This window comes from Mirounga angustirostris, unplaced genomic scaffold (genome assembly GCF_029215605.1).
Source record: "Mirounga angustirostris isolate CCGP_5_RB_7025 unplaced genomic scaffold, mMirAng1.0.hap1 SCAF_12, whole genome shotgun sequence".
Classification (NCBI taxonomy): domain Eukaryota; kingdom Metazoa; phylum Chordata; class Mammalia; order Carnivora; family Phocidae; genus Mirounga; species Mirounga angustirostris.
Genome location: NW_026991720.1, coordinates 14,109,960 through 14,123,078, shown reverse-complemented (window position 1 = coordinate 14,123,078; position 13,119 = coordinate 14,109,960). Strand labels below are relative to the sequence as shown.

Sequence of the window (13,119 nt, the reverse complement as noted above, 5' to 3'; positions counted from 1 at the left end):
AAGGAGACTCAGTGACACAAAGTTCTAAGAAGCCCCAAGAATCTCCAACAGGATAAATAAAAGCACATGCCCAGCCACACCAGGGTTCGAGTGCATAACAGCAAGACCAACACAATCTGAAAATCAGCCAGAGGAAGACAAGAGTGAGTCTGGAAAAGGGGCTCTGGTTAGACTCACAGCTGACTTTGCAACCGCAGCAATGGAAACCAGGGGACAGTGGAATGACCTCTTCAATGTTCCAGGAGAAAATAACCACACCCCAAAATGCTATAACCAGTGAAAATATCTTTCAGGATTGGGGGCAAAATAAAGATGTACTCAGGCAAACAAAAACACAGTTTTCCAACAGACCTTCATCTAAGAAAATCTGAAAGGACAAAGCAGTAAAATGTGGGTAAATCTAATGAAACATTCATTGTTTAAAGTAACAGTACCTCATGAAGTTAAAAAACAAGAGAGGAAATTAATGGAATAAGGTATATGGGAGCTCTTACATTATTTGACAGGAGGACAAAGATGCTGACCGACTCATACCTAAGAACACGTTAAAATTTCTAGTGTGGCCTTTAAAAAAAAAAAAAAGTAATACAGTGTATAACTTCCAAACTAGTAGAAGCGGGGAAAAAAAATGAAATGAACAAAAATATCCATAAGTTGGCAAGAAAAGAAAAAATAGGACTCAATCACATGAATAAAACATTTTAATGGAGGCTAGTAGGACAGTAAAGAACTAAACCAGAGAGCTGATGTGTAAATGCCATTTCAAACTTGCCCTCAAACTCTGGTATTGTAACTTTGGAATGTGGAGGTCATATTCTGTGACCCTGTCATTCGTGTAAACAGAGAAGTTGTTTCTGAAAGCGACCCACTCTCCGAGTCCCAGCTGGCCAAAGAGGCCCCAGCAGCCTTGCTTGCTAGAGTTACGACAGCTGTCTGCTGTCACCTGGGTTGCATGGACACTGTGTGACTCTCAGGTCAGTGGGGAGATCCTGAATCAGTCATATCTTAGTCTGAATTTGATCAAAATGATCACTTTTATTTCTGATGTGTGATGTCTGTGGCCCCCTGAAGACTACGTTACAGTGATAACAAAAGACATCCAGTCTCAGAAAGGTGACAGACATATTTTTCCAAACTGTATCTAAGGTAGGCTCTGATTAGGGAAAAAATCAAAAATAACTTCCAGAAGTAGAAGCAGCCACAGTTAACTAAACTCTAAATCCAGAAGCAATACACAAGACAGATGGATACATTTCACTAAAAAATAAACATTTCTGCATGGGTAAAATACTCTATAAACAAAGCTGACAACTAAGAAATCAAGAGAAAAGGTTGTGATTTGTATAAGAAACTGAGTGCTCATCTCCCCAGTAGATAAAAGGCTCTTAACGTATTAAAAAAAATACCAAAAGCTGACAGAAAATTGAACAAAAAGACAAACTGTCCATAGAAAAAGGCAAATGGCTGTAACAGTTAGGAAAAAATACTAAACTTCATTCAGAAGAGAAAGCAAATCAAAATGCACTGTTAACACCCTTTGCTACCCATAAGAAGAGCGAAAGTCCAAGAGCTTGATGACTCACTTGTTGGCAAGGCCAAGGCAAACAGGTACCTCAAGCATCTTGAGGCAAAGTGCATAATGGTTCAACCCTATTAAGAGGAATTTGCATTCACCTTCTCGAACTTTAACCTCCATGAATATGAAACAGCACGTATACCAGATCATCCACTGTGGTGTTTCCCTTGTAACAACAAAAGACCTAAAACAATGCAAAATATCCCTCCAAAGGGGACAGATTCAATAAAACAGGGTATGTACTGGTGATGGACAGCTATGAAGACAGACAGATTTCAGAAGACTTCAGTGTCCTGAAAGGGAATAATTATTTTTTTAAAAGATTTTATTTGGCTGAGAGAGAGAGTACAAGCAGAGGGAATGGCAGGGAGAGGGAGAGGCAGGCTCCCGCTGAGCAGAGAGCCCGATGTGGGGCTCAATCCCAGGACTCTGGGATCATGACCTGAGCCAAAGGCAGACGCTTAGCCGACTGAGCCACCCAGGTGCCCCGGGAATAATTATTTTTAAGTGGAAAAGAAAAGGTACAGAACAGTACATATAGAACGCTACCTTTAGTGCAAGAAAAGGGAAATCAGAAAATACTTTTATGTATATGCATTTGCTCGTTTTTGCAAAAAGAAAGATAAGGATAAATCCAAAATGTATGTAAATGGCTACTCACTGTGCAAACATTGGAGACAACAGGGAGGAAGATACTGACTACTGAGTATACCTTTTTCTTGGACTGATAGTATGGAACTCCTTTAAATGACCATGCTCCACAAACACAACCACTGAAGTCCATCTGCGGGGCCCCAGAAGAACCAGCAGAGAAACTATCAGTTCGCCGTGAAACAGAAATGAGCCCGATTTCTCTGGCTAAAGGAAGGTGTAGCTGGCTGACGACAACAGCTGAGGCTGTGACACACCCAACTGTACCTGGCGCTGTAGTAGCTGCTGCCATCCAGGCCACTCTCCCCCTGTATGTGGCCATGTAGACTGGACAGGAAGGACCCTTCTCCCAGCTCCAACCCCAGGATATCTGCACTCAGCCTAAAACTACTGGTTCAGAGGGGGTCTGATCAGAACCAAGCTCATAAATATGCCCCATCAGCTGCAGGAGGGCCCTCTCCTGCTCCTAAATGCTTACAAAGACAAGGGCTCCCCTCGTGGCTTCTGGTAGTCACACGGGAACCCGCCCTGAGGATGAAGCTGGCCTCTTAGTGCCTGCAGCATCCATTTTTGGGTTTTTGGTATCCCATGATATTCAAGTACATAAAACCATGAAATACAGGGTTTTTTTTTTTCCATTGGCATATAATTCCATTATTTTTCTATTACTTCAACATTTTCAAACACTCAGGTCTATGATTCAACTATTTGACTGAAAATACAAGCTGATGAGCCAGCTTCAAGCCTAGACTGGCTTGCAGATCACAACAAGCAGCCTTATAATTGTGTATCACAAATCTTCTACCCATAAAGATAATGCTCTGGCTCCAAGCCTTTCCCAGCTCGTGGCACATGGATGCCAGCAGTCAAACTGCCACAGGTGACTCGGCATCAGAGCTGGCATTCATTTGTGATGCAACCAGAGCACAAAGAGCAACGTGCTTTGTTAGAAGCCAAGACCGCAGCTCACGCTACCAATAACAAAATCTGACTCTAAAAACAAACAGAAAAACCCAAAAAGCTACTGAAAAGATCCCTTCTAAGTTATAAAAAAGATACAATCACTTCAAGATGGAAACAGAGAGAAAATATGAGAAGTGAGATTATTACTGTTCCCTAATCATTCTCTAAATTATACCCTAAGTCAGGAAGCAGTTTTTTGGTTTCTGGAAAAATCTGCACAAGAATATCTTTATGACTCAGTAACACCACTCGCAAACTTACAGTTAAAATATCTAATTATACGGGGCACGCCTAGGTGGCTCAGTTAAGCGTCCCACTCTTGATTTCAGCTCAGGTCATGATCTCGGGGTCGTGGGATCAAGCCCCATGTCGGGCTCTGTGCTGAGTGTGGAGTCTACTTGAGAGTCTCTCCCTCTGCTCCTCCTCCCTCCACAAACACCCTCTCTCTCTCAAATAAATAAATCTTTTTTAAAAAATCTAATTAAAGGGGAACCCTCTTACACTGTTGGTGGGAATGCAAGCTGGTGCAGCCACTCGAAAATAGTATGGAGGTTCCTCAAAAAGTTAAAAACAGAGCTACCCTATGACCCAGCAATTGCACTACTAGGTATTTACCCCAAAGATACAAATGTAGTGATCCAAGGGGCACGCGCACCCCAATGTTTATAGCAGCAATGTCCGCAATAGCTAAACTATGGAAAGAGCTAAAAAATAAAGATGTGGCATATATATATATGTATACACACACACACACAGAGGAATATTATGCAGCCATCAAAATGAAATCTTGCCATTTGCAACAACGTGGATGGAAGTAGAGGGTATTATGCTGAGTGAAATAAGTCAATCAGAGAAAGACAATTATATGATCTCACTGATATGTGGAATTTGAAACAAGGCAGAGGATCACAGGGGAGGAGAGGAAAAAAATGAAACAAGATGAAACCAGAGAGGGAGACAAACCATAAGGACTCTTAATCTCAGGAAACAAACTGAGGGTTGCTGGAGTGGAAGGGGGTGGGAGGGATGGGTGGCTGGGTGCTGGACACTGGGGAGGGTATGTGTTGTGGTGAGCACTGTGAATTGTGTAAGACTGATGAATCACAGACCTGTACCCCTGAAACAAATAATACATTATATGTTAATTTAAAAAATCTAATTATTTGATTTTTTTTCCAGTGTCTTAGGTTTTTTTTTCCTTTATTTCATGTTGCATTTGGTTTGGCACCTTAATGCTTTAATTAGAAATTAATTAATCTACACCACAATTAGAATAATACTCTGACATCTTTCTCTCTATAAACCTGCCTTATATTTATCATCTTATGATCTATGCTAATACTTCTCTCACTGAAATGTGCTAAGTGTACCCTGATTTTCCAGTTTCATGAATTCTCAGACCTTTTCTGGAACACTGATATTAACACCAGCACTATGGTATTAAGTTAAGGAAATTACAAAGGTACTGGGGGCCGGGGCTGGGCACTTGGAGACAGAGTGCTGGCATACTCAGTGACACAAGCCAACAAACCCTCTTACTGCATTAGCCAGTCTCAGGAGGCTTTCTGTATGTGCAGCAGAGCACACCCCACCCGGTACACATGCCACCTACCAGGCTTGCTTCACCTTCACCTCCTGCGGGGATACGTATCTGGGTCTCCGGCAAACCTTTCTGACTGTGCCATAGACCAGGTTTTTCTGAACAAACACTGAAAAAAAAAAACACAAACCACCAAATGCATATACACACACAGGACAGCAATGTTTTATAAATACAAGCTAAATGGGTTGGAAACGAATCCAAATGTGTAAAGCCTAGAAGCAGTCTGTTAAAAAAAACTAGGCAATTTTCACATTTCAAATATTCATAAAGAAAATAGGTATCCTTAGGAGACTGGGTTTAATGAACACATGAATGATGAGTAATTGACGTATCAATTATACATGAGTACTTTTAAATTGTTCCTTCCAATCTTGTTTAAACTATTATTTTGCTTAGCAATTTTTCCCAACTTGGATATAAAAAAAGCTTCAGCCCAGCCTGAGACCAAATTACCACATCTTGAGCCAGTGGGATTTAGAATTAGTATAATAATTTTACTCTTACGGCTTTTTAAAATTTGACTAAACCGACCCCACAGCAGTATTTCCCAACCTTTTTAAACCTGTACCATCTTTAATAAACAAAATTCTTGCCCCATGCCCACCCCCAAGATCCTCAGGTTCATCCTAAGGGTTGAGGAGACACTGACCCCGAGATGAAAAATCACAAATACCTATGAGCTCAATTACATGTCCCCAGCCACCAGGAAAACCCTGTCACGTCTTACTTTCTGCACTTAGAGTACAAAACCAGTTTTTTTTTTTCACTTAAAAAACATTTTAATATTAATTTGTAGGTTTCTATAATCTACGTTACTGCATTTGAGCATACACTGTGTGATCACCGAGGTGTGTGTCCCTCATGCTGTCGCCCAGGTGGTCATCAAGATCGGCACTCCCAGGGGTCCTCCACATTCTAATCAGGAGCCCATGCACCAGACATGGCTACCACAAGCCCTACTGTTGTCCACCACTCAAGTCCCATCAATGATTAGCACACTTACATGGGTTTTTATTGGCCTGTTGACTGACATCATGATAAATCTCAAATGGGTTTTCACTGGTAAAACTACTTAAGACATGCAGACTGGCTAAATATAAGTGAGACCCACTCCCTACCCTTCCACAGACAGGAAAAGGTGAGACTTTTCCCCTAATTTACCCTCAGCAGGGATACACTAGGCTACGTCCCTAAATAAGCGTGACCTTAGGGATTCTACCCTTCTGATGCCAGTTAACAGATGTCGGAGTTCTGCCTCTGGAATCTTGGCACTGACAGTGGCCTTGAGTGATGCTTGGGACAAGAGTCCCTAAAATGACAGCACTGAGTCTTCCTCAATCCTACAGAACCAATCATTTGACCTGCTGTGTGCATTTCTTAACTGTACTCTTTTCCTAATAATATTTAGTTCATAAATGTGTCTGGCAGATTTGGGTCTGAGACTTGCTTTCGCTACACCTTTCAGTGAGATGGGAACCTAGCTCACCTCAAACTACTTCTATAGCTGCTGGGATCCACCACCAACAAAAAGAACTGAGTGAGTCTGGGTCAGGTGGGGTGAACACACTTTTTCCTGCAGTTTGCAGAAAACTGTATGCATGTGCTTTTTCCCCACCCTTATCCTGATTCTCTGTTATGTCCCCTGGGGATGCAGCCTAGGTTGAGAATGATAAAGGCTGCATCTGACATTTCTGGTTTTGATATTTTCTAGGTATTTAAAAGGAGTATTTCAACCAGTTGCCAGCCACAGTCCAATCGGTGCTTAGACTCGATCCTCGTGTAGCTTGCCATCCCCTTTTGTGCATTTTTATCTATCAGACTACGGACTGCAAACCACCTGACCTGCGGCTGGTGTTCTCCAGCAGATGCCGAAAGCCAGTAAGCAGTTGTCCCTGCAGAGCAGAACACGCTTTTACGTTCTCTCGAAGGGCACACTGAGGGGGCAGCGATCCTACCTTCAGCAAGATGATAAGCACTACAAAACCACAGCAGGGCAGGTCAAGTGGTTTTAGGATAACTCACCACATATACTTTGCTGCCCTCCACACAGAAGAAGGTCCACAAAAATAGAGAAAACAGCAAACCGCATTTATAGGAAGGCCCAGTGAATTCCCTCAAAAGGTGCTGAACGTTCAGAAGGATTCAGAGTTTAAAAGGTAAGGCAACACTGAGTTAAATAGAGCTGAACTGATAAATCCATAAGGAAACGGCTTAAGAGAAGCCACAAAAAAAAACTAAAACTTAAAAAAAAAAAAAATCCTCCAAAGTCAGTCACTAGATGAACTGGCCAAAGGGTATTTGGTCTGTTTCTATCTGTCTGCAAAGTCAACCACGACAAGTCACTGAAAGCTCAGTGTCAGGACACCACAGGCACAGGATAATCTGCTTCCAGCAACTTTTAATCAAAGTGTGTGTCTAGCACGTGTTCCATCCGCAGCCCACCTAGGCCACAGGTGCCGACAGAGGACAACATGGAGCTGTCACGCTGGGAGAACGAGGCAGAGCGCAGAGCGGAACAGCTAGGACATCAGTCAGGGACTGAGGTTAACCCTGGGACCAGAGGGACTTGTCCATGGCCTACAAGACCAGCACCACAGCACACACGCGGACCCGGCCTGTTCCTTCACACTTCGGGCTCCTGTCCTTCCTCAGGCTCCTCTCCCTTCACCTCCCCCTCCCGGGGCAGCTTCTCCTCCACCCCCCTGGGCTGCCATCATTGGTTATAGGTCTGTCTCCCCTTCCAGGTGGACAGCATTTCAGGAACAAGGACCCCCTCCCCTTCCGTTTCTTTCCTGGGCCCCAGTGTGTACATGGACCTTCTCCAGGGTGAAGGCAGAAAACGCAGAGCCAACAGATGGCCAAGCCCTGCTGGGTGAGGGCAGCAGGTCAGGACGTACCTTTGAAGTCTAACTCGTATCTGTGCTTTCCAGCCTGGAACTTCAGGATGGCTGCCTGGGCGTCAGAGCCCGGTGCACAGTATGCCAGGTAGGCCTTCTCCAAATCGCTGCTGCTGACAGTGGTCACGGGGTGCTCCATGCCCTACAGGGGAAAGCCAGAGACTTCGTGAAGGCAAGACCCTACAATGATGAAGAAAGCTGCTGGGTGCGATCCACACCACACTGCAGACATGCCCACCGTGGATATCCGTGTCATGGGGGAGGTAAGGGAGTGGGGAGAGAGGAGCCAGGGAGCAGGGGTGTGGCAGGAGAGGGAGGCACAGAATAGAAGCCAACACGAATGCCTCCTAAAAGCTGCCCAGGAAAATAGTAAACGCAGGTCCTACTAATCAGGATAAGCGTATGGCAGCAAAAGAAGGAGGAGCATTCAAATTACTCATAATGGATGACATAACCATTCGAATAAAGGTGGGCACCCACACTGAATTCTCCAATCCTCTTGGAGGGATGGCCTGAACACGGCTGCCCCTTCTCTACCCATTCTTGTACCCACCACCCTTTAGAGCGTAGTCCTCCTCTGTCCTTTTCCTGGGCCCGTGGAGAGCTCTTCTATTTTTCAATTATCCATTTTGATCCACACCTTCTCTCCAATTACCTATAGGATATCTAAGATTTGGGGATGACTGAGTTTGAATTCTGGCTCCTCTATAACTGCGACAAGTTATTTTAACCTCTCTAAACCTCAAATGATCTCAACAGAACAGTAACAGGAACAGTAACAAACTTAAATCATACTCCATCATGATCCAAGAGTGCCATCCCATCCTTAAAGGGCTGGGACAATCATTAAAACAAGGCATGCAGAGCACTTAGGACAGTGCCTGGAACAAAATGCAAAGGTGCCACAGAAATATCAGGCGGGTACTAGATATACCAGCCTGAAGTTCAAAGAGGAATCTGGTCTGGAGACAGAGGTGTAGAGATCACTTAAGGTGGCCACTAACGTCAGAAGAATGGGGTCCTGGGCTGGACTCTGGACACCGCAACAGTCATGAAGGAGAGCGGAAAGAAGCAGCCCATGAAGGAGACAGAAGGAGCAAGACAGCCAGGAGAGTGAGGAGGGAGTGGGCGAAGTCTGGAAATGCCGCAAGATTTGGCACCTGGGCCCTTGACCCTTTGCCAGCGTCTATAGCACAGCAAGGGTTATGCCCGGCAGGGTCCCACCTCCTACGGGCACTCCATGAAAAGTGACAAGTAACAGGAACAGAAGTCAGATCCTGGCAAGTAGAGGAATAAACAGGGGTCTTTTCTTTCCAGTAGAGATGGATGGGTTGTTCAGGTACAAAAGGGTGAGGGCAATTGTAGAGGTTTTAGATCAAGGCAAAGATCACAGGAAAGGGGAAAAAAAATGCCAAATATCAACTGACATGAGAAGCCTGTTGAGAATGATCCAAAGAGGATACAGGTCAGGGTAAGGCATCCTGGAGCCCAACACCTCAGGGAGGTCAAGGTTAACACAGGAAAATTCAGTGGGCCAAGAACAGTAATACCTTTATACCCAAGATTAGGCTATGAATTGAATTGCGCCACGCCCATCACCAAAAAAGATATAAGCTGAAGTCTTAACTCTAGTGCCTCAAAACTTGACCTCACTGCAGGTGTAATTAGTTAAGATGAGATCATATTGGAGTAGGATGGGCTCCTAACCCACATAACCTATGTCCTTGTAGGAGAACAGCCATGCCATGTGCAAACGGACACAGGGAGAAGGCCACTTGATGACAAAGCAGAGACTGGACCGAAGCACCCACAAGCCAGGGAAGCCACCAGAAGCTAGGAAGAGGCAAGTATGATTCCTAACAGGTTTCAAAGGGAACATGGCCCTGCTGATACCTTGATTTCCAGTATCTAGCTGTGAGACAATGAATCACTGTTGTTCCAAGCCACCCAGTTTGTGGTACTTTGTTATGGCTGCCTCAGGAAATTAATATAGGGTGGAGGCAATTGTGGACCTGAAATTGGGCTGTACATCCTGAGCTCAGGCAGAAAAGAACATAGCTTCCCTGAATCAAAAGAAAATGATCCTCAACTGGCAATTAGCAGAAAACTAAGAAAGAAATCCAAATATGGGGTGACACCAGAAGTGTGTGAGGGAAAGGAAAAGCTAGAATGGACAGGCCACTCTATGAGAGGATCCAGCTGATGGTACCAAATGAGACCACACAACCAAAAGTCACTGAGTCCACACATGTGCATCTGTACCCCAGCATCATGTGATGCATCCAGGTCATTCCCAGAGATTCTCACTGTTCTAAAAGAGGTTATATACTGACTATACTTCAAGAAAGAAGTAGCAGCATAGAAAGGAAAAAGGGAAAGCCCTAAGTATGGGCTGTTTGGAGGAGAAAGGCCCCCACTTCCTAAAGTCGTGACAATCCAGTTTGCAAAGTCACCCAGGGAAACATACTTTTGCATAGGTGTCCCTAGGGTCTCATGTCATCCCACTCAGCTCCCCAAGAAGGGGGACAAATCACAAAACGAAATGTGAGACGTTGTCACATTTGCTAAGTGCTTCTCACCTGCCATGGGTTCCTCCATGATGTCACCAGGTAAGCTAAGCTCCATTCACAGAGCATAACCAGCCCCGCATTCTCTCCTGCTCCTCCATGCCAGGCACGACCTCTCCCCTCCTGCTCCTGACCAAACCAAGAGCAATGCCGGGGAGCCTCCTTGAACAAATCCACATGGCAAGGAAGCCGGAAGAAACCCCAGGATGCTCAAGAGGGGGAGATGGGTGGGAAAGAGGGCAGACGGAACAGCCACCAAGGAAAGGCAGGCACTGGAGGATGTAGAGGGGAAGCAGATGAGGGCTCAAGTGAGGCCCCTACTGAGAGTGACCATGACCAACTATCTAGACGGCAGCAAATACTCTGTCCTTCAGCCAGCCAATGTCTGTGCCCTGAGGACCTGCTAGGTACAGGCACTATCCTCCACATGGGGCACACCAGTGGCACAAGAAAGACCTAACTCCCTGCTCTCATGCAACTCTCATTACAGTGTTCCCAGACAAGAAGACATTCCAGGTGCAGGCAAGAACAAGAATCTCAGGCTTTTATATAGCCTCTTACAACCTGGAAGAGTATAAATGTCTATCAGACCACATATCCCAATATTCATTTTGGAAAGCTGTCCCTATAGACGTGGTGACCTCCCTATCCTTGTACCTCTACAAGTGATCAGGGGGCTCCCTCTAATCTGATCCAGCCATGAACATCTTCAAATAATTGACAGCAGCAATTAGATCCAGATTCCAAATCAATACCTGAAATAAATCCATTTTCTTACACTTGCCCACGTTCTGTGAAGTTGCTGCTACAGAGAAGGCAGAAAGCCACCTTCAAAAAGCCTTCAAAGTTTATTGTGCAGCTACACAAACTCTCCTGCACACACAGGCACTTCCTCTGGAGCTACCTGTTCGACAGTAAGAGAGGCATCTTTCTTTGCCATTTAACAAAACCAAGAAAAGTCATCTTACTGTAATTTACAGTCACTCAGTTCTCATGAGGCCAACAGATACCTACACATTCAAAGACAGAACCTCATACAAAGGAACAACTCACTGGTTTTGCCCTTATTCCCCCAAAGCAAGTGAGTCATAGGGGGATCTGGGGATCTCTGGCTCTGTCAAGGACTCTCCAAGGACTGTCCAGAATAACCCTCATGCTCATGTCTGGAACAGCTCCTCCATCATGGACCCTTGGGGGAAAACACTTGCCCTCTTTCCATGACACTTACTTGTTTTCCATATTCCTGCCAAGAACCAAACTCGTCAGTCCAGTACCAAACCCAGTCGGTGGTGAGGATGAAGTGTGGAGGTTTAGTAACTGAGGAGGCTGTGGAGAGGCGGCGGGCTGGCGCAGCACCAAACATCATGGAGTCAAAGTCTAGACAATCGAAGTGAAAGTTGCTGGCTGACTCAGCACACAAGATCCTGCAAAAGGACGTGAGAGGTAAACCCGAAATCTCCACCAGCCAACACTCAGATTCCACCTGTGGTCTTCTAGAGGCTCAAACGGTAGATGTGAACATAAATGTGACACACATCTTAAGGGGAAAAAGGTTCCACGTGGGAGGAGGGGAGGAGAGTTGGTTCTTATAAAAAATAATAATACTAATAATAAAATTAAAATTCTCTGAAAATAAAACTAATCTCTGCATGACTGATCAAGAAAAAAAGAATATTAGAAATACATAAGGTAAAAAATTAAAAATGCCACAGATACTAAAAGGGATATTATAAGCAACTTTATGACAATTAGTTTGACAATAAGTAAAATAAACAAACTCCTGAAAAAAATCAAAAATTTACCAAAACTGACTCAAGAAAAATAGAAAACCTGACTGATCCTCTAACAATTTTAAGACACTGGTCAGTGGTTTAAAATCTTCCCATAAATTAAATATTGCACCTAGATATTCTTATAGACACATGCTTAATCATTCAGGAAAAAATAATTCTAACTTTACATAATTTTTTTCAGAGAACAGAAAAAGAAACCATCCCAATCCCATCCTTATGAGGTTAGATACTTCTTAATATAAAAACCAGGTCAAGATAATATGAAAAAATTATAGACCAATCTCACTCAAACATGGATGCAAAAATCTTAAATTAACTACTGGCCATCCAAATTCAGCAGAGAGAGAGAGAGAGTGTGTGTGTGTGAGAGAGAGAGAGAGAGGGAGAGAGAATTGCATTAACTATGACTTAAGCCTAGAAATGTGGTGGACTTATCAACAGAAAATTAATGTCATTAACTGCATTAACAAGTAAAGGAGAACAAAACATGGGCTCTTAATACAGAAAAAGCTCTCAATAAAATTCAATTTTTATACACAATTAAAAAAAAAAACCTCCCAGAATACTAGGAATAAAATTAGGATTTGTTAGCAAGGCCAAAGGTTCCAAACATTCACTCATGCTTCAGGTGAAACATTTAATAATTACTCCTTTTAAAATCAAGGGAAAAAATAAGAAAAAATAATATTCCAGCTGTCACCACTTACATTCAGCATGGCACAGGAGGTCCTAGCCACTACAAGAAAGCAATAAAAAGAACATGCATAAGAATAAAAAAGAAAGAAATTAAAATGCTATTCACAGGGACGCCTGGGTGGCTCAGTCGGTTAAGCCTCTGCCTTCAGCTCAGGTCATGATTCCAGGGTCCTGGGATCAAGGCCCGCATCGGACTCATTATTCAGCGGGGAGTCTGCTTCTCCCTCTCCCCCTCCCTCACCCTATGCCCCCCACTTGTGCTCACTCTCGCACTCTCAAATAAGTAAAATCTTTTAAAAAGTGCTATTCACAGAAATTAATTTCTAGGTAGACATGAAGAGTAACATAGACAACTTTGAATTATAGTTAATTC

General features: G+C 43.8%; 1 protein-coding gene across 1 annotated transcript in view; it reads right to left on the bottom strand.

The window, feature by feature from the left end:
* PARP12 (poly(ADP-ribose) polymerase family member 12) overlaps positions 1 to 13,119 on the bottom strand; it is a 38,551-nt gene that overhangs the window by 6,795 nt on the left and 18,637 nt on the right. The window contains exons 6-8 of the mRNA XM_064574893.1: positions 11,486 to 11,681; positions 7,691 to 7,832; positions 4,803 to 4,899 (exon numbers count right to left, since the gene is read on the bottom strand). Coding sequence (XP_064430963.1) covers positions 4,803 to 4,899; positions 7,691 to 7,832; positions 11,486 to 11,681 — 435 coding nt within the window. The remainder of the gene's footprint in view (positions 1 to 4,802; positions 4,900 to 7,690; positions 7,833 to 11,485; positions 11,682 to 13,119) is intronic.